This window comes from Gymnoscopelus microlampas (genome assembly GCF_963454915.1).
Source record: "Gymnoscopelus microlampas genome assembly, chromosome: 18".
NCBI lineage: Eukaryota > Metazoa > Chordata > Actinopteri > Myctophiformes > Myctophidae > Gymnoscopelus > Gymnoscopelus microlampas.
Window position 1 is genome coordinate 36,003,653 of NC_139955.1, and position 26,739 is coordinate 36,030,391.

The 26,739-nt window shown below is 40.8% G+C and overlaps 2 protein-coding genes across 2 annotated transcripts in view; one reads left to right on the plus strand and one right to left on the minus strand.

Moving 5' to 3' along the window:
• Positions 1 to 739: 739 nt before the first annotated feature.
• On the minus strand, positions 740 to 7,937 carry arl13a (ADP-ribosylation factor-like 13A; the record flags this gene model as incomplete). The annotated part of the gene is made up of 10 exons (XM_084041779.1): positions 740 to 1,317; positions 1,424 to 1,540; positions 1,630 to 1,891; positions 1,997 to 2,081; positions 2,187 to 2,392; positions 3,522 to 3,627; positions 4,539 to 4,791; positions 5,484 to 5,554; positions 5,676 to 5,792; positions 7,795 to 7,937. 10 exons carry the CDS (start codon positions 7,935 to 7,937, stop codon positions 1,262 to 1,264), a joined length of 1,416 nt encoding a protein of 471 aa, XP_083897905.1. The 3' UTR covers positions 740 to 1,261.
• Positions 7,938 to 13,389: 5,452 nt separating this feature from the next.
• The window catches only part of xkrx (XK related X-linked), a 15,259-nt gene continuing 1,909 nt past the window's right edge, over positions 13,390 to 26,739 (plus strand). The window contains exons 1-4 of the mRNA XM_084041641.1: positions 13,390 to 13,851; positions 14,421 to 14,930; positions 25,980 to 26,239; positions 26,605 to 26,739. The exon at positions 26,605 to 26,739 is cut by the window's right edge and continues 1,909 nt beyond it. Of these exons, the coding sequence (XP_083897767.1) occupies positions 14,572 to 14,930; positions 25,980 to 26,239; positions 26,605 to 26,739 (754 nt within the window). The 5' untranslated portion in view covers positions 13,390 to 13,851; positions 14,421 to 14,571. The remainder of the gene's footprint in view (positions 13,852 to 14,420; positions 14,931 to 25,979; positions 26,240 to 26,604) is intronic.

Here is a 26,739-nt window from a genome sequence, read left to right on the forward strand (position 1 = left end):
TAACAAGCAGACATGGCAACGCTGAATGCACTGCCACTGTGAAGATGCGTGAATAAGGGGGACGGGCTTCTGGATGAGCGACAAAAATGGCGATGTAGGGGCAGTGGTGGTGGAAGAAGTACTCACATTTTTTACTTAAGTAAAAGTGTCAATACTACAATGCATGCAGAAATACTCTATTACAAGTACAAGACTGGTATTCAAAATTTCCTTGAGTAAAAGTGCAAAAGTATTGGTATGAAAACGTACTTAAAGTACCAAAAGTAAAAGTACTCATTATGCATAAATCTTCTATTTTTCCTGTTTTCAAAATGTATAAAATAATTGGAAAATAGCTGATCTACAAGCTCACAAGGCATTGCGTTAATCGTGACTATAATAAAGTGAATGTAATAAAAAATTATACACAATGCTCATTTTATTAGACCTATATAAACACAAAACATAAAAACAGTGATAGATTATTTATTATAATGCCATACACCCGTTCATCATTTTAACAATGCCCCTTGCTCATTTCCATGGACAATTAATTTCTGGAAAACTCATTGCTTGGACACTTTTGGATATATAAAAACAGCTGATACACATAAAAAAAAAACATGCTTCCCTTTCAATCAAAATAATAATAATACAAAATCGTACAAACATTGACAAACAACTATTCAAACAGTTTAGCAATGTACAAGTTGAAATCTTTCTTTTGTTAATATGATTTGTTACAGTCTGATATAAGTAAACATTTGAATAATTATAAAACTGGCTTCTAGTGTAAATATATACATTTTCCAGGGGGTATTTAGACCTAAACAGAGAAACACACCACTTCTTAAACGCCCTTCAATACACAATGGCATTCCCTGGTTTATTCCAAAGGTTCAGGGATCAGATCCAAGGTAGTAGTGTTAAATGGGTATTCAAAGCAACAGTGCTTTAGTGGTTGATTATTTGTTTTTTAGGTTAGTTTAGTCCTGTTTGTCTTGTTTTATTGCTCACTATCCATGGGGCTGGCCTGTAAACATTTCACAGCTCAGTGTGTGTGTGTGTGTGTGTGTGTGTGTGTGTGTGTGTGTGTGTGTGTGTGTGTGTGTGTGTGTGTGCGTGCGTGCGTGCGTGCGTGCGTGCGTGCGTGCGTGCGTGCGTGCGTGCGTGCGTGTGTGTTGCAGCATGAACATATGACCACCATGACCATTGCTGGCCTGAATCCCTTGCAGCAGGGCACATCCTCACGTGGGACCCAAGACTCACCCAGGAACCCCTTTCACTCGGTCTGATCCTGACGTTCCTTCAGAGCCAGAATGGCTTTTCGATAAAGATCTATGAGGAGACAGGGTAATCTTTTTTTAAAAACTTGACTTCATCATAGAGTCCAACAGTGTCATTGTATTTGGCTAGGGGGACTAATGAAGTGGCTGGGGCTCACCGAATGTGGCAGACAGGTCAACAGGTTGTGTGCAACCTGGAGGCACCTCCTCTGTAGTGATTTTATTCTTCCTTTTTACTTTCCCCACTTTCTTCTTTTTCTTCTTTTCCCCCTTTGCTATAAGATAAAAGAAAGAGATGTGTCATTATTTTCAATTACGAAAGTGTAGGCATGTTAAGAGCTTTGGAGAACTGATCAATAGCCACCTTTAGAGGTCTCTTCTTCATTGTCAAGTGCTTCCGTCACATCCACAGTTTTCACCTTTGCCTTGCGTTTTACTTTGCCTCGTTTTGGGGGAATCAGAGCACTGCTGGCTTTCTCTTTCTGTCCCAGTTGCTCTTGCTCCCCGTCGTGGCCTTCAGCCTCCTCCTCATCTTGTTCTTTCTCTACGTCTTTATCTGTTTCGTTGACCTTGATCTTTGCCTGCTTCTTCGTCCTCCTCTTCAGCTTCTTCTTTAGTGTGTTCTCCTGTGATAGAAATATTTGTCAGTAGCAATCATAATAAAAGACATGAGAATGCACATGCCTTATAATATTGCTTAAGAGACACATGCATGAACTTTTTGAGTTAACCTTTTGTAGAATGTTTTGAATGGGTTGTTTGTCTCCAGCGTTGGACCTTTTCTCTCTGTCTCTCTCAGACTTACTGGAGCGCTTTCTGAGGGGAGAAAATATTTCCTATGAAGGTATATATCAAGGGATACTGAAGTTATTCTTAATTAGTTCACGTGCACAACAATTTCATTAGCGATCACTCACTCACCGTTCCTCCTTGGATTTTCTGTGCTCTTTCTCCGATTTCCCACGTTTTTGTGCCTCTTCAGATGTCAAAGGCCCCCTGCAGTCCCGGGCTATGCGGGCACAGAGATCTGGGTAATCAAGACACACAGCACGCAGCAACCAGCGCAGGCCCCGGAGGGTCTTCCTGTCTGACCAGCGACGCAGGTCCATTAAGGCTGAGCAAGGCTCCTGAAAGGGACAGAACTTTGTCAAATCAAGGAGAGTCTATATCGTTTTTTCATTACCTTTCATTTCGGCTTCTCTAATTTGTATACCTGCATTCTACAATCTCATGGCAGTCAGTTAGCCATTCTGTATAGTGTATGTGCCTGCCTATCTGTCTATATAGACCTAAGAATGGCTTTCAATTCAAATGACCCCCCAGTTAACCAGGATAAAACAGAAATAATTCAAGGAACAGAGAGAGACACTGAGCTAACAACTAATTGCTACACCTCATGCAAGAAATGTGTTGTTATCGACTCTAATCTAACGTAACATCAATATAAGGAATATGACCAAAACAGCACTATCTAAATAATAAAGAATATTACAATACAAAGGTCAGACTTGTTTTTCTTGTGCATGAATTTGTAACAAGTAGGCACTACTAGCCTGTAATAAATTGCTCTCAAGCCTGCCCAAAAAGACTATAAAATAATTACATCAGAAGGTCTGCTTGCAAAGTCCCTGCACTGACTACTAGTTTTAGAATAGATTTAAAGACGACTTGCTTATAAATCCTTACACAGACCTACTCCTGATTATTTTATTGATATACTGCCAAAATCTGTCCCTGGTAGAGCCCTCAGATCAACTTCTCTCTAAGGCAAAAACAAAGATCTACTGTATTCCTTTGTCTTTCTTTCTTTCTCTATTCCTTTTTGCTTTCCTGAAAATTACAAATGATGGCTTGTACGAAGCTTGTACGGAAAAAGAAATTCACACACTTCTTAAACAGCTGTAATCCTGTGATGTGACAATAACGTTGAAGTTGACTTGAAATTGAAGTTACTGTATGGTGAAGCTGCTACTCTGGAATAGTCTCCCCCTTGATCTGAAGACAGCTAAAACATCGTGAAAGTTTTAAACGCCAACTCAAAACACATATTTTAAGGCTTGCTTTTAAATAGAGGCAGTTAGTACAATTTAATAAACATTCTAGTTGTTTCAAATCCATATTTTATTTATTCTCTGTGTCCGTTTGAACTGGCTATTTTAGTTTAGTTCAATTTATTCTGTAAATATAAATATAGTTTGATTGATTCATTGATTATATCACTGTACATACATTACAGTTTTTTAGGATAATACTTACAATATGGCACAGTGAGCGGCTCTGGTTAACCAGCTTCTCCAGAGACAGTATCTCAATAAGCTCACTTCCCAGCAGAGCATTAACTTTGTCCTGTTTATTGGCCAACCTGGCAAATTAAACAGAAAGACAATGCTGCGGTCACAATAACAGACTAGAAAAGTCCTTGAAGCGCAGATCTCCGGCAGGCCGGGTTGGCTACCCAGGGCCTGCAAACTTTCGAAGTCATTCATAGCTAATGGGAATGAAATATGAAACAATTGACAGATACATCTTGATCGCATGACTCCAGAAATAATCTACGATTTTTATGAGTTTTGGACACAATCTGTACGAGTAGGACAAAGTGTGTAGTCAGGCACAAATGGGCGGCATGATCCAAGGACTCCAGGGAAAAAGAAAATGTTATTGTACGACGTAAAGAGTTATAGGCCAAATTGGGAAGAGACTTTTTATAGCGCTGCCATGAGGCCGATTAGAAATATTTGGCCGACTGGGAGTGTGCGTGCAAAGTTTCACGCTGATCGGATGCAGCATTCATGATTTGTGGCGTTTTTTTGCTAAGCGGGCCCCTCCTGCAAACTTCGATAGCCAATCGTTTTTTAAAAGAGAAGTAGCAAAAAGTATATTTTGAAGAAAATTACGTACGGTTCAAGAGTTAATAGGGCAAAACATGAAGTGGCCTGTTATATTTTGTACATTTTGGGGCAGAGGTAATTCCTTGGCCTACTGGGAGTATGCGTGCAATGTTGAATGCCGATCAGTCCAACAGTGCCAGAGATTAAATGTTCACAGATCGACAGACAGACACACATTCAAACAGACACACGGACGGACAGACGTGAAAACATAATTGTCAGCCATCGGTCGTCCAGTCTGGTGGCGATAATAAACTTTGTGTCATGCTTATTCTTACAAAGTTAGTTCACAAACAGTCACTCCTTAGATGATATTTTTCTCATCAGCCACTAGAGTGTGCTGTGTACCCTATAATATTTCATAAAACCACACTGTGCTTACACTAGTAAAGGTTTTCCTGCCACTTGTGGATGCTTCAGTAAGTCTGCCAGAAGCTCTTTGACCTCTTTTATCCTCGGTCTGTCACTGGAATCAACCACAAAGATGATCCCATGGACATCTCCATAATGGTTCCGCCAGACCCTCCGCCACTCAGGGGCTCCTCCTATCTCTAGCAGCGTGACCAGGTAGTTCTCCACCCTGAGTTCTGTACGCACACAGCCCTGGGTGGGACCCACGTCCGTTCCTGGGGTCACTAGTGTACACAGAGAAATACTTAGAAACACTGTGAGGCAAGAAAAACGTTTACTTAAGTAAAAGTAATTAAAGTATCAATACAGCAATGTGGAAATACTCAGTATTTCCACATTGTAGTATTGATACTTTTACTTAACTTTTACTCGTAACAGAGATTCTCTGTTACGAGTAAAAGTTTACATTTATGTGAGTAAAAGTACAAAAGTATTGGTATGAAAATGTACTTAAAGTACCAAAAGTAGAAGGTGCTCATTATGTAGAATGTCCCATTTCACTCAAGTTTTCAAATGTATACAAGTCTTTTGAAAATAGCCCATCTACAAGCTCACAATGCGTCGCGATGCGACACATTGTGAGCTTGTAGATCGGCTATTGGCCGAAATGTATATAGGGCTGAAGTGGGTAATGCATGTAATAATAATAAAAAATTACAAAGTAACTAGTAACTAAAGTTTAGTTAGTAAAAGTATAATATTTGCCTCTGAGATATTTGCCTCTGAGATGTAGTGGAGTAGAAGTAAAACTACTGAAAATACAGTACTAAGTACAGTACTTGAGAAAATGTTCTTTTAGTTACTTTACACCACTGTGCATACACAATATTAAACATACACTTGTACACTCTGTATTTGTATGATAAACACATTTGTTGATCTATGTTATTTAGTTCCAAAGTAGTCACTGAATTACCTCTCAACATTCCCCTGATAGAGGATGTTTTTCCTGCTTTGTCAAGACCAACCACAAGAACTATCACCTTCCTGTGTAAAGAAAATAAACATTTTGATTTCATATATACACATCACTCATCAAACATTGCCAGGCTAATAAGCAGACCCACGTCAAGCCAGTTGCTTAATGTGGTTTCAAGGTTGGCCTTGCCTGATGGGCTCCTGGATCTTGGAGACCCAGGCGCAGCAGTTGCTCATCAGGTTGAACATGTTTAGTCGAGGTGAGGAAGGCGAGCACAGTGGCCACCATTTTTTCTCGACCTCGTACCTGAAAACAGATGGCAGCCCTAAGTGTGACACAGAAACATGAACACATATGTGCATGTGCATGTGCACGCACACGCGCACACACACCAAGATTCCAATCTGTTAAATCACGGGGGGGTCATGACCAGGCCCAATACAAAGATGGAGTGTGTCTGGCTCCCACGGGTTTTAGGAGGCCGTTACAGATGGACACTCGAGGCCATGCTTTGACTGCCAAATAATGTCTCTACCTCATTAGCATCCAAAATTAGCCAATCATATTATAGCAAACACATTACACAATCATGCATATTTTCTATCAAATCGTTTTTTGGGGAAAAGGTATCCATTATGTAAATCAGCACTGAAGAACATTGTGATGTTGACAGTCTTACATACATACATACATATACATACATACATACATACATACATACATACATTCCTTAGTTAAATTCACCTACTGGATGTAAGTAAAATCCTCTAAATTTGGGGAAGAAATTAGCCATTTGTGTTTGTTTTTACACTCTCAGAGGTACATTAACACTGATACATTAACTGCACATAAACACTTTTAAATATACTGTGTACATACAGTAGAACCTTTCATTCCTGTTCTTTACTTGCAAAAAAATTAAATGTCTGTCTTTACACTGCAGGACAAATTTTCACTAGAACAACATACAGTAGTCATCGTTCTTTCGTCTTCAGTTGTCCTGAGTGAATAGGCAATAGGCATAGATGACTAGTCTTGGAATAGGCATAGATGACTAGTCTTGATGACATCATGCTGTTGGCCTGGCAAAATCTAATCACAGCACCAGCCTGCTGGTGTTAACACATACAGTAAGTACACACACACACACACACACACACACACACACACACACACACACACACACACACACACACACACACACACACACACACACACACACACACACACACACACACACACACACACACACACACACACACACACACACAGACAGAGAGAGAGAGCGTGTGTTTGAGGTGTAAGGTGGACAGGCTATGTGCTAAAAGAAAACCCAAACCAAGGAGGTCTTTCAGCCCTTTGACCACTGCATCTGCTGCTCAGGCTGACAGGCTCCATAATCTGCTAAAGCCCTGACTGATTCAGTTACGAATGGCCCCTTGTGGAGAACACACTGACCCTGATTCTGTTTTGACTGGAGAGGTACACAAGCTGTTGTCTGTCTGTATCTACACAGAAAAACCTGTGATGGCACAATCACTGAATATTGATTAAAGGTGATTAACAACTTTTTTATCAATATCATTAGTAGGCTACAGTGAACCAACAACTTACATGTATTCAAATATTGGAGCATAAAATGTCTTTGCATGGCGAAACAAGAGGAGAAGACGTTAGCATTATAGCACACCAACAACATTTATCAACTAAGTTTGACAAGTATGGTGATTATGTGATGTTTTCCAAGATAGTCATGGTTTGAGGTTCCGAAGATGAATGCAAAGTGTCTTTGTTTGATAATGAGAAGCAAAAATAACCATGTGAAAATAAATAATATTGATATTAATAATTAATCCCCACAGAGCTCATAAAACAATCTTATAAAAAACAATTATTAAAATAAATTCACATATAATGAGCAATCATCAGGTAAGCCGTTATCAAAAAAGGCAGCATTTCCCATACACACACACACACACACACACACACACACACACACACACACACACACACACACACACACACACACACACACACACACACACACACACACACACACACACACACACACATTACTACCTGTAGTAGACTTGCTTTCTCACTAATTCAGCCAGTATTGCATCTCCATGTACCACTCACTGAGCTACATGAAAGGGATGCAAAATATGCGAAGTCTAAAAAGACTGTGATAAATTGTGGGAATACTCACAGATAGATGTCCATGCATTTGTTTGTGTGTATCTCTCAATTGACATCTTGCACCATCCAGTTTAAATACTAATCAGGCTCAAACTAAGCCCCTGGTCACCTCATGTGGGAGGTGCTATCCAGGGAGCACAGTGTTGGGATGCCAGCCAATCCCACACTCCTTAAAGGGTTGCTTGCTTTCCCCATTGGCTGACATGCTCCTTTTTTTAACTGGGACAGATCAAGGTGGATATCTGTGTCCATGGTGGTGTGATGATCTGTGACATGTTTGTTTTGTTTATGAAAGTAGCATAACTACTATGACGACAGAGGAGCAAATATAACCTTGTTTTCAGGATTAGGATGGTGGTCATGTGGTGTCACAACACATTGTACGCCACACTGAGAGTTCATCCTAGATTGCAGATATTATTGGAGCCACAAATCTCTCTCATATATATATATACACACACACACACACACACACACACACACACACACACACACACACACACACACACACACACACACACACACACACACACACACACACACACACACACACACACACACAGCATATATGTATATATTATATAACATTATATAACATTTATTTTAGCCTGTTGACCCGTTGTGAATGCTGGTCTATTTAATAAAATGGTTTCTCAAAAAAATCACATTGATCTAAAAATAATGATAAAACATACCAACATGCACTACAAGCAGTGGGTTATGTTATGGGCTACATAAGAGGCGCTAAGTTAACATGTCATGATACAGTAATGCAAACATTTTGTTACCTGGAAAATAGCTGCTGCTGCTTTCATTGTGACATAGTAGTGTTTGTTTTAAGCCACTAGATGGCCTCATAGTCAAATGTTTTAGATTTCTACTACCTCTTTGGGTTGTCATTGAATCTCTGCCTTGGTGCATATTTTTAGTAGCCTACGTACTGTTGTTGTCCTTGAAAACTTACATGAGCAAGGATGAATATTACCCTTGAACTAAATCACATTTATAACTCAGACATGATTTAGATATTTTAAATGCCAACCTTGTTAACCACAAATCAACAGCACAATGTTTGATTAATTTAGGAAAATAATATTCAAATTGACACAACCCTGAGGACAGAGCCCCAGTGATTGTGGTGAAAGATTTACATGCAGGATAGCTGATGAAACAAATGAATATTTTCAACAATCTACAAACTTTGTTGGGTGCAGGGTTCTTGTGGGAGGGACTTTACTGGCATGGACGTCCATTTTTACATTCAAACTAGCACTGGATTTTGCTGTGTGAGTTTGAGTGACCAACTAATTTCCCCATAGTACAGCAGTGTTGCTTGACGAAAAGATTTTCCAACTAGTAATGTGAAAGTCAGTTATTTTCGTAAAGCAATAGCCTGCGATGGAGTACCGTACCCTATAAATTAAGTTTTATCATGAAAGTTTAAAGATTACTTCCTAAAGTGAGGCATTTCCATCTGGATGGATGCTAGTTGGAACCTCTATCCATAGAGCAGAAGGGGTCACAAGGAGTGCTTTCTATGATTATTTAAAAAAATCTCTCTTGTGAAAAAAGGTTTCAATTTTCCATGTCCAGACATTCATGTAGGCCTAACTGTAACTATCTAGCAGTCATACAACAATAATTATGCTGGTGTTACGGTTATGTTGGCAGGTGCCTGCATGTATGATGTAGCCTACTTCAAGTACACTAGCACAGATGTGCACAAACTGTGGGCCAGGACCCAAATTTAGACATGGCAATGCAAAACATGAGCCAAGCAGGCTGATAAAGAGTTAATTAAATGCTCACTTAATTTCTAAGTTTTTAAACAAAATGTGGTGATAATCTAGTTGTTTATTGTGGTACTGTATGCATTTGTTTGTTTGTGTACTTTTAAGAGCATACTTTATCCCCTTTATCCCTGTTGACAACATTGCTGTTGTCAACAGTCAAACAATTAATTTTCAATTAATTATCATGAATACATAGCTATTATACATTGTTGGGTCACGACAAGCATGGATCAATATTTTGGTGTACCGAAAACATTTGGCACCTGTGCACTAGCATTATTGACATAATTCAATTAAACTGTTGTGCGGAAATAACATCACGTCCAGGAACAGTGTTTTGTATACAGTTCTGATCTCATTAAGTTATTTTCCCGGTGGCCAATCAGGCATGCACCTCCCCATCTGCTGACTAGACTCATCCGGGACTCTGACAACATTGTCAGCTGCCAGTGACTCAAACAAACACGCACACATGCATGCATGCTTGACTGCTCGTGCACACACACACACACACACACACACACACACACACACACACACACACACACACACACACACACACACACACACACACACACACACACACACACACACACACACACACACACACACACACACACACACACACACACACACACACACACACCAAGTTAGGAGATATATACCATAAAGGCAAAGATTGGGAATGATTGGTTTGCTGCAATGTAACAACAAGTATAACTTAGAGCCAGAACATTGAAGAGTGGACTGGAGTACCGCCCAGGGCTGATGGTATTGGCCAGTGACGCTGTGTACATGGTGGGGGCCGGCCTCCACGCATGCTGTAAGGCTGACTGGTTGGATTATGACAAGCCCTAAGATTTCCCCATGACTCCACAAAGTATAGTATGAGGAGTCAGTGACCATCACTAATGCTGTACCAGACACATGCATTAATAATGACAACCTTTCAGAACTTTGTATAAACCCCCATCACAAAGCCGGGCTCATATCATTGATTTACAAGAGCCAACTGATTAGACAGAGTGATGTTGCACACCGCCGGTGTTAGCATAAATCATCCATGACTCTTGGTGTGGTGAGATCTACGAACCCCAGTGAAACTATATCATGGAATTGTTAAAGATGGAGCAAATGTACACAAAACTTTAGCCTGATATATACTGTATACTTGATTGTGCATTGTGTGTCGCACTGAAAATAGCAGATCTACAAGCTCACAACGCATCCGTATAAATCAGGCTTTAAATATTGTCTTGCAATATGGTCTTGCAGACCACAAATCAAGGCCTAATAGGATAGGATAGAAATTTCCAGTGAGAAAACAATTTAGGAAATATTGTGAATTAAAAACTTTTATTGAAACTAGAAAAGTGTGTGACACCCGGTCTGGTGGATATAATTAGGGCACGTGACAGTGAGTGAAAATGGGAAATGAAAAATGTCCAGAAACAGATGGACTCTTCTCATGCTCCTTTCAAATTGATAGCCATTGTTTGCATAGTAGTTGAGCAAATAGAAAACGGTCTCTTTTAGAACACATGTTCTCCAATGTAGCCTAATGAAAAGTCACACCAAAAAAAATAATGAGGATACAGTGAGTCCATTTCCAACTCAAATTACCTACTTATCATGCTATCTAACGCACGTGTCCACTGCTTTGTTCTACTCAGGCCTGGCCTAGCAGACTACTGTAACCAGGCCAAGTTTGCCCTCTACTAAAAAGGGAAACAGACAGTAACTGATCCTTCTGCTCTGCCCTCTACAGCACTGCCACTGGGAGAGTAACCCACAGTTATATTGATCATTGCAGGTCATGTTCGCAATGCAGTTATGAGGAGGCCTGTTCTTGCTTTGCAGAAAGCAAACCAGTTTTCCAGGGCAGTAGTTAATGGAACTTGACAGCCTAAAAACATCTAGGCTATATATTTTCCAGGAATCTCTGTATAGTACGTACTAGCCTATAGGCCTATATACTGTAGCCTACAGTAGGCTATGTACAGTATGTCAATATATTTCTGTCTGTCCTTCACATATCTCCAGAACCAGTGCCATTGTCCAGAACCATTCATCCGATCGACTTCACACTTGGCAGGTATATTGCTGAGGACCCAAAAGGAAGTGTATTGTTGAAGTCCAGTGTTGTGAAGACCATCGGATCAGCATTTCTCAAGAACTGTCCTGGCCTGCTCCAAGCGGGCACGCATAGCCCTTGAACTGCTCATCCGATGGACTTTGTTCGCACTTGACAGGTGCATTTCTGAGGACCAATAAGGAAATGAGGTATTGAGTGTGAAGTCCATCTGATCAGCTGTTCTCCAGAACCGGACAGGTTCTGGAGCTCTCTTTAAAATTAAGTAGCTAGCTACAAGGTCTACTAGGTCAGTGGCTCTCAACCTGTGGGTCGGGACCCCACATGATTTACAAGCTCTACAAGCTCTACAAGCTCTACAACTCACAACGCCTTGTGTTGCAAGGTGTTGTGAACTTGTAGATCTGCTATTTTCACAAAGTGCTTGTCAGGGTGGGGGGTCCCCAGTTCAAATATGATTATTTTGGGAGGTCTGAGAAGGCTGAGAACCACTGTACTAGGTAGTAGCTAGCAAAGAGTGGCTCAGAGCCTTAGACTAAAGAACAAAAAGCCTAATATCTCCCCTGGCCAAGGGGATTCCCATAATAAGATGTTAGGCTTTAGTGTCCCTTCCCACGCGGGAGACCCCCGGTCCGGTTCCAGGGGGATGCGGTTGGTAATGTCGCTGCAGGACATGTTATCAAATTGAGGGATTGAAAACATATGACTGTATAAAAGCTATAAATGAATGGCAATGGAGAATTCTCTCTTTGATGTGTTTGAGACACTCCACTCGAAACTCATCTCTTGTGCTATGTTATGTTGATGTGGCACTGAGAATGTAGTCATTTTGTCAAGCTACCCAGCTACGTGGTGGGGAAAGAATAGCTGAAAGCCATCTTTCTGAAAGTAGTGAAACTACAGCACAATTAAGCTACAGTGGGGAATGTAGTCAAGCTAGGAACTTGTCTATTCCATTTACCTCGGCCCTATGTTAACCCTAACCCCAACCAACCCACCGACCTCATAGGGAATATCGGACCCTGGTGCTCACTGGAACATAGGACACTGGGAGCAGTATACATTTACTCAAGTACTGTACTTAATTACAATTTTGAGGTACTTTTACTTCACTGGAGTATTTCCAATTTTCATTACTTTTACTTCGACTCCACTACATCTCAGAGGCAAATAATATTGTACTTTTACTCCACTATAATTATTTGAACATTTTAGTTAGGCTACTAGTTACTTTGAAGATTTAGATTATTATTACAAAACATACATTAACCACTTCAGCCATACATTTTGGCCATTTGAAAATAGCCGATCTACAAGCTCACAATGCGTCGCAATGCAACGCATTGTGAGCTTGTAGATCTGCTATTTTTCAAAGGATTTTTATACATTTGAAAACTTGTGAAATTGGACATTCTGCATAATGAGTACTTTCTACTTTTGATACTTTAAGTACATTTTGATACCAATACTTTTGTACTTTTACTTAAGTAAATTTTGAATTCTGGACTTTTACTTGTAGAGCATTTCTACATTACAGTATTGATACTTTTACTTAAGTAAAAAATGTGAGTACTTTATCCACCACTGCCTAGCGGGGCTTTACCATGATGACAGGTACCCTGCTCTGTCTTACATAGCCACTTATTGTGTTCTGCGGGTGTCTTGTTTGTGTGTGATTATTTATTTATTTGAGGCCCATTTCTTGTGCTTGTACCCCCAACGCATTAGGACCCAGGGGAGGCCAGACATTACGCTCGGTCTACGCACCAAGGCATACTGGCCGCCGGCGTGAGCGAGCGTGTGTATGTATGTATGTATGTATGTGTGTGTGGTAGAGAGACGACACACACCTGCCTTTCACACACACACTCAGTCTGTCATGGCCATGGGTGGGATCTTACTACTACACTACAGTTGCAGCTGACTTGTCTTGGATCATGTATTTGCGATCGGAAGAATAACGTTGAAAAAACTGTGAACATGAAGAATGTAACGAAGCCACTGCTTTGCACGCGGTCGTTGTTGCAACAATACGGGACGTTCCTCCCGTGTCTCCGATCATGACAATGCAACAACTGTGTCGACCCACTCGAGATACTTTGTGCACTGGTGGAAGGCGTACGTTGGGGTTGGTAGTATGAGATAAAGACTTGAGTGGTGCCACCATTGCCACACGGGGTGGTATAGCGCCACCGTTGCCACGTAGGGTGGCCTCAATAACTCGGGATGGATCAGATCCAACCGTTCAGACGTTGAACAGCAGTGATCAACTTGGTGCAAAGTGAGTAGAGAGACTGTTGTTGGAGATTCACGAAGAAACGCTGCACAGCCACTTCCACTTGTCATGTTCACCAGCAGTGGTGTAAAGTAACTGAGTACATTTACTGAAGTACTGTACTTAAGTACAATTTTGAGGTATTTTTTCCTTTTAGTGGAGTATTTACAATTTTCAATACTTTTACTTCTAATCCACTGCATCTCTGAGGAAACTATTGTACTTTTTACTCCACTAAAATTATTTAAAAACTAGTTACTAGTTACTTTTTAGATTTTTATTAGCCTACAAAACATACGTTAACCACATAAGCTCTATATATATTTCGTCTATTTAAAAATAGCCGATCTACAAGCTCACAACTCGGTGCATCACGATCTGCTATTTTCAAAATATTTGAAAAACTTGAAATGTGACATTATGCATAATGAGTAGCCTACTTTTGGAACTTTCGAGTATATTTTGATGCCAATACTTTTGTACTTTTACTAAAGTAAATTCTGAATACCTGAATTTGACTTGTAACAGAGTATTTCTACAAATGTGTGAGTACTTCTTCCACCTCTGCTCACCAGGTGTAAACAACGTGGGACCCTCGCTGCTTGGAAAAGATGAACCGCTTTCATGTTCGTTCACTGGAGGACTCTGGGAACTGATAAATAAAACGTTGTATGAAGTTAAACGTACCAAACAATTGCAATCTAAGCACTTTTCAAGTTACCCATCATGGAGCACGACACGGTTGAGATCACTGAACCGGAACGCAGCTCCTCTCAACGAGACGATGCCACCACAGTGGCAGAAAACGGAGAACTTGTACTGGTCGTGAATCACAGTCGCATTCGGCCTCCGCTCAGCGTGGTTCTCGCCACGTTACTGTACTGTGCCGAGTTCGTGAGCGCAGCGGTGGTGTGCGCCATGTACGACAAGAGCGACGACTCGATATGGATGGGCATGACGGTCACGTTCATGCTGGTGCCCGCCATACTGACGCAAATGGCACTGATATTCATTCACAGAGACGTGGGGAGAGATCGCCCTCTGACCCTGTTGTTACACCTGCTCCTACTGGGCCCCGTTATTAGGTAGGTACTGGTTCACCAATGGTATCCTCCTCCTGGCCTGGGATTTAGCTCTGGTCCAGTGCGTGAGGCTGTGTGCACTGGACTAGCCCTGATACATGACATGATACATGATTGGTCATGACCAGGGCTGGAATTTCGTCATTTTAGGGTCTAGGCCACTTGGCCTTTGGTGTTATACATGTTTTGAGAGCACAAAGGCCAAATGCAAGGGCAGGAAGGCCATCAAATAAAACAAGATTTTAGTCCATTCAAGTAATTAATTGAATTTAGGGGTTAAGGATGATTTTAAATGTAATATATAGACTATCTGCGGTGAAATAAATAAATGATGGTATTTACAATCTGATCCATGCTCAGCCCTGCACCAAAGTTACTGGATTGGTTTAAAGCTGGGGACTCAGGGGAGTTAAGAATTCAGAATCTCAGCAAAAAGAAAGTGACACTGGTGTCTACATATTGACAAGAAAGAGACAGAGGATAAAGTGGTACAGTCAGCTGGGGGTATTAAGACGGCCTTGTGATCCATGGCTAGCACTGGACCAGAACTAGTATTTCTACATTGCGGTACTGATACAGTACTGATCTGTTACAGACAGTCCCTTGAAGTGATTGTCTGTGGACTTTGTTTTTTCTTCTTTCTTCCAGTCACTGTGACATTGTTTTATAGCTATGTCACATGACCTCATCCGAGGTCAAGTTTATTTCTATAGCCCTTAATCACAGTTACAGTATTGTCAAACGGCTTTAGAGTCCCTCATTTATATAGGAAACATAATCGTATTGCCACCCAGATGCAAAGGCCACTTGATTTCCTCCTGAAGGGATTACACTAGACTGATGACATAATTATGCCTTGACACATTGTTCCCAGTCTAATTGTGTAAAAGACAATGCTGAAGTCAGATACTTCCCCAAATGTATGTTATGCAAAACAGTAGATGGCAGCTATCTGTGTGGAATCAAATCTTTGGTAAGCCTAGCATACAGTTAAAATGAATATAAATAAAAAGACCAGCAAGTACACTGTTTTGTAAAAGTAAATGCTGCAGTTTCAAACGTCATGGAATGCACAACATTTGACCTGAGTACAAGAATAAAAAAATACATTTTACCATTGATTGCTGAAGGCCCAGTCTAAAACATTTGTAAACACTATTAATGTAAGCTACCTATGGAAGAAAATTGGCAACATATGGATCTTCTTTCTGTGTGCATGTTAAGTTAACACATGAAGACATTCTGTATTGAGAGTTGTGTATATTGATAATTTAACAAAGCAATGTTGCTGCTTATGACCATACCATTCAAAATGAGTTAATCTCATCAGTGGCAGTTGTAGCCCTAGAATGGTGTGTGATATTTGATACATTTCAGGTATGTATGTATGTAATATCACAGCCATTCTAGGGCTATAGCAGTTAGTGACTTCATTTAAGAGACCTGTTTGACAAACAGTGACTCATAGGCTTAGCCCCATGTTGATTTGTCTGTCTATACATTTTGAAATGTTATACCTTTGGTTTGTGTGCTGCACAAAGAACCATTGGGTGCTTTTAACAGTCAGTTAAAAGGGCGTGGCCTTTTTCAAGAGGAAATAAATAGGCTACAACATTGTATTTTGACCCAAAAGGGTAGGTGTCTTGCCATGGAATGAATGCCATCCTGTGTAAAGTATTGCATAGACAGAAATGTTATGCTGTGTTAATGGGGTTCAGCTTTTAGAAAAGCTTATAAGTGAAATATGCCAGCCAAGCCAGCTATTGATAACCACAACACCAGATATGCTAAATGATGGCCTGATTGATGCTTATGCTCGAAAGGGCTTCAGGAGACCACAGTGCTCCATGTCATCCAAAAAATGACACGTGCTTTTGTCTTCACAACCAAGCATTGATGTGAAGTGTAGTAAAAAACAAACACGTTATACACACTACACTATCCTTTCAGTACACAGGATTCACATGATCCATGTATACTCTGCCCCACCCTTTATGATAAATGCCTTAACCATCAGACAAACTCATTCAATACTCATTCAAATGCAGCAGCACTTTGCACTGCAGCCCTGCCATTCACAGTATAACTGGACTATGCTCAGTGTTTGGTTGAGCCACAGTACTATAATTACACACACTGAAACTCCTGTGTGTCTGTGGATGTCAGCTCCTCGCTGAGAAGAAGGCACACATGTCAGTGACCACAACATGTTACACCCCCTGGCTGGCTGGCGTGTAACTTCAAATATTTAAGTTTGAACTCAAGATGACATTGAGAGACGATGCATTATGTTAATATTTGCTGTAAGGAAACTGGCAGAACCACATGAATTGCTTTGCAGACAATAGGCATATTTATTTTATTTTCGTAAGATCTTATATTAGGAATTTTATCCTAATCCACACTGGATTCCACTGTGCTCAGGAGAGGCTTTATGTATTTCATAATAAAGCCCGACCAATATATCGGATTGACCGATAAATCTGCCATTATTTGACTTTTTTGACAATATGGGTATCAGCAATTATGCTGCCAGTGTTTCCCAATTTTAACCACTTTCAACCTGGCGTCCCTATTTTGGGCATAATGGGTGAAAACTGAAAAGACTTAGATGATTTTTTTGTCAAAGTCTTTCAAAAATAGCAGATCTACAAGCTCACATTGTATCATGAATATGTGTATCATGAATGTATAGATCAGCTATTTTTGAAAATGTTTGAATAGGGCTTAGGTGGTTAAATAAAATGTTTTTACAAAATATCAGTCAAAACATAGGTAACCGGTGATGACTCTCCGAAATCGGCATTGGACCCAAAAATCTGGCTATAGTTCACTCAAAATCATCTTTGGCCCCAGCACACGATCTGGTACAGTATGGATGGACATTTTTCACAATAAACAAAGTCAAACAGACCAGTGTTGTTGTTAGTTCTACTGACGAGGGAAGCGGCTGAGAGCAAAGTCAGATGTACACAGCTATGGGCCTACTGTATACATGCAGAGACCCTCTGGCAATGATTTGTGGCCTTGTCCACCCCCTCCACCCTGAGCTTGGGGCTTGGGATGCCTCCCTTGGGCCAACAATTTGCAATACCTTCAGCCAAGAAAAGCCTTTCTAAAAGACAATTTGTCCCAACCGTAGTCAGCATTATACACTAGCTTAATATTTTATGTGATTAATATGCAACCTGTAATTGGAATGATTTACATGTATTGCAGTGTACATCTTTCACTTTGCTTTCAGTATGCCAAAGTGAGGCCAACGATTGAATCGTAGTTTGGTTTGGAGTATCTGTCATGTTCTCCTACATGTTAACCTAACGTCACCTGATACTTGGCAGTGATGGGTGTTTCTTTTGTGGCTTGGGGATGATGTAATTGTCAATCATCTGTGGCACAGTGGCAGGGCAAACAATGACTCATAGCAACTCCGCAATGGCTTTAAAATGTTGCTGGGAAAAACTGTACATTTTACTTTTAAAGCCGAGAATTTAATTTATGTTTTCTTTCAGATATAGGCCTATTCAGACTCTTTTTAGGAACCTTATTTACTGCAGTTGTATTTGAGTCTAACTGGGTGGAGTTGCAGGATGTCATCATCCCCATACTCTGTGTGGAATGTGTGTGTGTGTGTGTGTGTGTGTGTGTGTGTGTGTGTGTGTGTGTGTGTGTGTGTGTGTGTGTGTGTGTGTGTGTGTGTGTGTGTGTGTGTGTGTGTGTGTGTGTGTGTGTGTGTGTGTGTGTGTGTGTGTGTGTGTGTGTGTGTGTGTGTGTGTGTGTGTGTGTGTGTTTGTGTGTGGAGTCAGATTATCTACGTCAGGTCATGACTTGTTTCTGAGAATATTATCCTCACCCCAGGCAGACAGACTAGCTACATCCTTACACTAAGACTGCCTGGTGCAGTCTCAGCATGTTGATAACTGAAACAGTGAAAGCAAATGGTTGTGTGTCTCATTTTGCGCTCTGAAAGGTTTTTAAACTTGCAGAGTTCAAAGGGGTTTGTGCAAAAATGAGTAGATACACAGGTGCAGGAGTAGTAGCTAAACATGATCCAAAAAGAAAAAAAAAAACACTACACACTGCTTTGCATGAAACCTAGGATTGAAGGCATTCTTCAGCGATTTCCTTTTTCTTTTTGAGAGTTCAAAGTGTGCCTGCTGAAGTCCCTACGCTGTGCATGCAAATGCCCAATGACTGTTTCTCACAACAGGATGTTTTGCTGTGTCAAGCCAAAGAGCAGTTGAAGCAATTTCCTCAATAAGAAACTGCCTTTTTTAAATTGGAATTTCTTCTTGGATTATATGGTTTTATGTTCCCCAATCTTCTTTGACATTGTGTTTGAGCTGTGAGCTCACACATTAGCTTGTGAATGTAGATGAGTAGATTGTGTATATCACATGCATATAGAATGTAAGCATATTGATTCTGTTGGCTAATCCGTTCCTCAGGCGTGCATTTTTTGATATACTTAAGTGATATTCGGTCTGCCTCTCAATTGCTTACTGAATCCTAAGTGCATGCTGGCCTGAGTGCACTACCCCCATAGCTGCATTCTCAGCTCTTTGCTGAGCCAGATTTCCTTAGAAGCATTGTCAGTAAATTATGGTCCTGTGCCTCCTCCCTCCATTGCTCTACTGTATTGCACAGTAAACCACAGACGAGATTACACTGTAGGGCTGGGCGATATGGACAAATCAGTATCACAATATTTATTGACAAATACCTCTATCAATATTATGATGTTATTGTGTAGATGACTATTGGTGCTTTGACAAAATATGTACACAAATATAAACAAGTGGGTAAAAGCAACTAAAACAGTAAATTCCCCAAATGACATAACTTTTCTGTAATGCAGCCTTTAACACCAGTAAAATAATACTTATCTATGCCATCACGCTATTACAATATCCAAACAATATCTACTGTAGTCTCATATCTTGATATTGATGCACAGTCATTTTGATATATTGCCCAGCTTTACTGTATGTTTGTGTATTTGTAAACAACTAAACGTGCAGCGTAGAGAGATTTGTGCACACTGGAATGTACTGTAAGGGGGTAAACAGTGATGAGTGCATACTGCATACTTAAATGACAGCAAGATTATCCTCGAAACCGGTCTTTAAAGGAGCATTTCAACCATTTTTAATCATCTTTATCTTCATAAAATTGGTCCTTATTAATGCTCATTACAATTTCTGTCTACTTGCTGTGTCTCAGAAGTGGGCTGTGGACCATTCAGAAACCTGCCTACCAATGACATCATAAATTTGTATTAATCCCCTGGTGGATTAATACAAACTACAGCCTTTCTCTACAGCCATTGTTCTTGCATCATTAAAAAATCACACCCTGTGTGAAGGTAGCGGCGCCTTTGAATACATTATGTCATCGATATGTGTTTATAATGTGTTTATAGCCATGTGTCATGTGAAGCTTGACCAATCACTTTGTTGACGGGTCTGACCAATCAGAGCGTCGACGACAGATAAAGTTAAATTGAGGATCTAACTTTAAATAACTTACCTAGAAGGAGACTTTAGCCAAATAAAAATATATACAAAAAAAAACATGAGGAAATAAAAAATAAACCTTGACATCATAGTGATGTCATGAATAGTCCCCTTGCCTGACAAATCACAACCTTGACGGGCCTGACCAATCAGAACCTTGACGGGCCTGACCAATCAGAACCTTGACGGGCCTGACCAATCAGAACCTTAACGGACTCTTGGATTCTCGATCGTCTCTATCAAACCATTCTGTCATAACGGATGACTGGGTCCCGAACTCAGACTTTCTATACATTCACCCTTCATCTGTTCTTGTATCTTTCTCTTTCTATTCGTCATATTAACTTTAAATAACTTACCTAGACGGAGACTTTAGCCAAATGAATAATAAGATGAAGTCATTGTCATCGTTTATATAGACATCGAATTCTATATTCATGACATCATAGTGATGTCATGAATAGTGACCAATCACAACTTTGGCGCACCTGACCAATCAGAACGTTGACGCACCTGACCAATCAGAACGTTGACGCACCTGACCAATCAGAACGTTGGCGCACCTGACCAATCAGAACGTTGACGCAAAAGCCAGGCATAGAGGGCTAATATCCGCTCTATACCTAAAGGTATAGAGCGGCTAGCGCCGCTAACTAGCGCCGCTAAAAACAATCTTGTCTGAATTTACCAAACCTGCCTACCGATGATGTCACTGGTAGGCAAGTTTCTGAAATGTCCACAGCCCACCTTTTGAGACGCAGAGCCAGTAGACAGAAATGGTACCATCTTGTAAAGAACATTAGTGAGGATCAATTTTATGAAGACAAGGTTGAAAATGGGTGAAGTGCTCCTTGCATCCAAAACTGTTGTTGGGTGAAAAATGTGGAGGTCTGGTGTTGCATGGCATCAGCATGGTATGGCCAGACTAGCCTAAATGTAATTCCCAAACACACAACAGCTGAAACAACAGTGATTGTAAATGGCTGACTCCTGAGTTTAGAGTAAATGTCAGCAGTGCCCAGTAGCGCACAGCTGAACTGCTGGAGCAAGTGAACACATGTGGAATCCATGTCCAAAGTTGGAGATGTCAGTACTTTGGACCAAAAAAACCAACACATTCCAGCACCATCCTGTGAGATTTAGGGGTGGAGCGTGAATCTGCAAAGAGCCTAGTTTGTCTTGAGAACAGCTTCTCAGAGCATTGTGGATTTAAGGTCACTTTAATTTACAGTATGTCATGGATTCAAACATTTCATATTAAACCCTCATGTTTCCAATTTTGGCCTTTTTCACCTTTAAACATGAAAGGGATGCATCATATGTATGAATATTAGCCTCAAAATAGAGCTGTTTTCTTTACCATTTGAACCCTATACTTTGCTGACCAGAGTCCCCTAAGGGTCTATCCATGGCCCCTCCTTTTTACCTCTACTCAAAGTTCCTTTGTCGATCTACAAGCTCACATAAGCTCATTATATATCAACCTGCTGTTATTACCAAAGCAAAGCTTGTAATTAGCTAATTGTTTTAGGCCCATTTCAGTTGACAGCCGTATACTCAGTATATAGTATATGTGTTAGTGATATTTTTGTCCTTAAAACAAAAGTTATGTTAAAAGGTTAAAGCTCTGTATTCCAATTATAATCACTGCTATAGAGTGTATGTTCAGTAAAAGGCGTCTCTCCAGCTCTTTAGTAAACAGAAAATACATCTTCAGGTGGGATAAATGTATTTTCTGTTTACTAAAAAGCCAGAGAGCCAGCAGACAGGGAGACTCTTCTGAACACTTTGAATCTATGAGTTCTGCACACAATTTGACCAATACCTTTAATTTGATAATGATGAGTTTATGTATTTGTTTGCTTATGATTTAATGCAGTCATTTCTGCAATCGCTATTTGACTTTACTTTTCTCCAATCTCCAATCACTCATTTATTGGAGGGCATTTTCTTCTGTACGTTTTATTTTAAGGTAAAAGTATGGCTATTGACTAACTGTAACAATCTATTTGAAAAGACACAGTATCTCTGTGTTTTGAAATGGGTCTGACTGACATGACCTTTTGTGCTTTATAATCATATTGAGTACATGTTTTCCAAACGGGGCATGGGTCAGTAACATTGGATTTGCAAATAAATGTTGTTTTTGGAGACAACATCTCTGTCCCTACAAGACTAATAGCCTCCTAGAGCTTATTTGAAATTGCCAGTGTTGATCTAACGGTGGGCGGGTGCATTCCCTTCACTGGCCTCCGGTTTCTGCCTGCACCCATTACAAAACATAATAGATATAAAAGATAAGGAGGGCCAAAAAAAGAGACATTAGACCTTTATCCGAGGACCAAGCGTAATGCCTGGAAGCGGAGTGACCGCTGGCATCATTGTACCGCACGGTTGGCATCAACTAAAGCACTGACCCAGTTCATCACTCCTCCGTGTGGGAGGGTGAATCTGCATACGACGCTGTTACTCTGCTGCCCCACTATTTCCTACTGGAGATGGTGGGACAGGTTTGTCATGATGGCTACCAGCTTCTTCCTTTCACCCACCCCCGCCTCCACCTCCAGTCCAGGCTCCACATCATCCTGTCTAATAATAGCTTGAACTTATATAGCGCCTTTCATGAACCCAAGGACGCTTTACATCAAAACAATGAACAACCAACCAGCAAACAAACAAACAAACAAAACAAACAACTATTTGCCATATGAGAGAATAGGTTGTCTTTTCAAGGCGGCCTTAAAAGAGTCCAGTGTTGGAGCATGGCGAATCTCCATTAGGAGAGAGTTCCATAGGGTCGGGGCTGCCACACTGAAGGCTCTGTCCCCCAAAGTTCGCTTGCTTGTTTGGGGAATAGAGAGTCTGTGGACCGCAGGTTCCTTGACAGTCAGAGTACGTTCATGGAGGAGGCCTGAGCGGTCCTGTGGAGCCAGGTCGTTGAGACATTTGTAGGTGAGAAGGAGGAGTTTGTAATAGATGCGGAACTTAAAGGAGAATTTCCCCCGACGTCTTTCTTACCTTTTTATGATATGCTAGGACGAGTGGTACAGTAGAAAAATGTCATAACTCCATCCCGGGTCCGCCGCAGCTAAAAACCTGCGCCAATGGGACTTCTCTAAATCGCGTGTTTTAATTATTTTTTTTGTGAGACTTCTGGCGCCCCACCGGAAGTCTTTCTAAAGCGAGACTCCCGGTGGAGCGCATTCAAGACAATCACGTTGCATAGTGTTCTCTCACTATGAACATCAGATCTCAGCAAAAAAAAGAAAGAAAGCTATTAAAATATGTCCCATGGGTTTTTAGCTGCGGCGGATGGAGTTATGACATTTTTCTACTGTACCACTCGTCCTAGGATATCCTAAGATCATTAAAAAAGTAAGAAAAACGTTGGGCGAAATTCTCCTTTAATGTGCTGCCAAGGCTTGTTGCGGGTGAGAACTCTGGCATCTCTGTCTAGCACCAACGACAGAACCTGCCTTCTTCACAAGCTTGTTCATTCTATTTCTGTTGCTTATGTTGATGTAACCCGCTCACACCTAACACTGATAGTTTGTTCCTACCTTAAAGAACCTTCCCTGAAACACCCTGACCAATGTTCCACATGCCCTCCTAGACTCTACTCTCTCTTGGCTCCCCCCAATGTTCTGCTGCTCCTTGTATGCCCTCTTGTCACCTTTTTGATAGATGCTGGTTACGCTATGCAGAACTGTTGTTTACTTGTTTCTGTTATTTAGATTTTATTTTCTGGTTATTTAGATCAGTGGTTCTCAAACTTTTTCATGTCAAGGACCCCCAAAATGATATGAATTTGGCCGCGGACCCCCATCTCAAATATTTTGTTCCAGGGACCCCCAGAGGCAAATATTTGAGTTAAAAATGTTGTCTTCAAAATATATATCCCAAGGTTTGCACAAATGTTCAGGATTTTTCAAAAATAGCAGATCTACAAGCTCATAGTGCGGCACCCGGTGCCGCGCTATGAGCTTGTATATCTGCTATTTTTGAATAGCCAAAGTATAAAAGGGTAAAATGATTGTGACGCTATATTAACACATTTTGCTGGGGACCCCCTGGAACCCCCCCAAGTACCCCTGGCCCTGGGGGTCCCCGGACCCCACTTTGAGAACCAACGGTTTACAGATGCTAGGTTTACCTGGTATCCTCATTTCTTTAAAGCACTCCATTTATGGCTTTGCAGTTTGCACTCTATTTCTGTGACTATTACCCTGTTGTTTGTTTACTAGGGTTCATGCCATTTACTCTAATTACACACTTGTAAGTCGCTCGGGATAAGAACGTGTGCTAAATGCCTGAATTGTAAATTGTTGTAACGTGTGGTGGTGGTGGAGTGTGGACAAGAGGCCCAATTTGGAGAATGTTGCTCCCTTGTCCATAATGGCTGGTCTGTTTGGATACCTGACAAAAGCGTCTTGTAAAATTTACCTGCTATACTTTTGGCTAAATGCTGATGGTTTGGATGTGATAATTTCCCACGCCACGCTGTTATTGAAGTGGATCAAATTAACATTTTCTTCTAAAAGTTGGTAGCTGAGAAAGCTGCTGGAACATGGTAGAACTCTTCATGAATAGGGTTAATGTTATCATGCTTCTTACAAACTCAAAAGGGAACCACACCCTTCTAGTTTTTCATTTTCTTTCATTCAGTACTGAGGTGGTTGCTGTCACTTGTATTTCTTTCTTTTGACTGCCCCCTGGTGGAGACACTCTATGCCAGGGATCGTTGGACCGTGTGACATCAGAGAAATCTTTTCATGAATTGTAATGAACCTTTGACTCTGGATAAGGCAGTATACGTCCTAATTTATGAAATAAATATATACAATATATTTATCCTAGATTTATCTTAAAATGTCCTGTCAAAAGTTTTATATTCGGAATATTTGGAATCTCTGATCGGAATTATTCTGAATGTAGAAATATTGTCCATGTAAATGCAGAGAAAATTCGCCTGCCAAAACATTTCTCTGTTGCCATCGGGGTGTAAATCCTGGTCAATCACTTAACCCATTAAAACCGGGAAAGCATCTGTCATTTTAGATTTTCACCACTTCACCAACCATTATTTTATACTTTGTATTTGGCTATTCAAAAATAGCAGATATACAAGATCATAGCGTGCCGTGCTATGAGCTTGTAGATCTGCTATTTTTGAAAAATCGTGAAATCGTTTGCGAATCTTTGAAAATATATATATATATATATATTTAAAGCGAAAATGTTCAACTTTGCTTCTGTGGGTCCCTGGAACAAAATATTTTGAGACGGGGGTCGGCAGCCAAATATATATAATTTTGGGGGTCCTTGACATGAAAAAGTTTGAGAACCACTGACATAGAAAAGTTTTTCAGAAAACTAAGGATTTAGAAGACATTTGTAGAATCGGCCTCAGGTTTTAATGGGTTAAACCCTCCAATTCTTGCAATATTGTATTTTAAACCTAACAGTAACACTACTACCCTCTGTTGGTCTGAAGAGAGATCACTCATCCTTCATCAATGCCGTCTCTCTTCCCCAGGTGTATCGAGGCGCTGGTGATCTACTTCAGAGCGGGCAAAAAGGAGGAGCCATATGTCACATTATCCAGGAAGATCAGCCTGAAGAAGGGACAGGGCCTGCCAATGGAGTTGGAGATCGGCCACTCGGAGCGCATGCTGGCTGCTCACAGGAATGCCTTCAAGCGTACTGCTGTCATCCAGGCATTTCTAGGCTCTACCCCCCAGCTCACACTGCAGATGTACGCCACCATTCAGGAAAAGTACATCCTCGGCGCCAGATGTAAGAATTTTGATATTTATATTGCTTGGTAATTTCAATTTAGTTGCACTGGGTTGAAATGAATGAATGATGGAATAATAAATAACGTAGTACAGTACTAAAGCTATTATCATGAGTTCACTGATACCTTCCCACCCCTAGTGAGCAGGGTTCGTTACAGCCAAGAAATGAAGTGATACGGTTTGCTGAAAGTAATTAGATTTCATTACTCATGTTACTGATTGCAGCTGCATGTAGCTGATTAGTGATGTGTAACTGACTACATTTTGTAATGTAATCTTTCCAATATTGCTTGTGAGAAGGCATTTTCAGCACTCCCTGCTGCTATTGCCGCTTTAACCAGTGACACCCCTTTGTGTTCCCAGTGGCCCTAATGATCATCACCCTCATCTCCATCACATACGGGGCGCTGGTGTGCAGCGTGCTGGCCATCCAGATCCGGTACGACGACTACAAGGTGCGCGTCCGCCCGGCGGCCTACATATGCATGATCGTGTGGC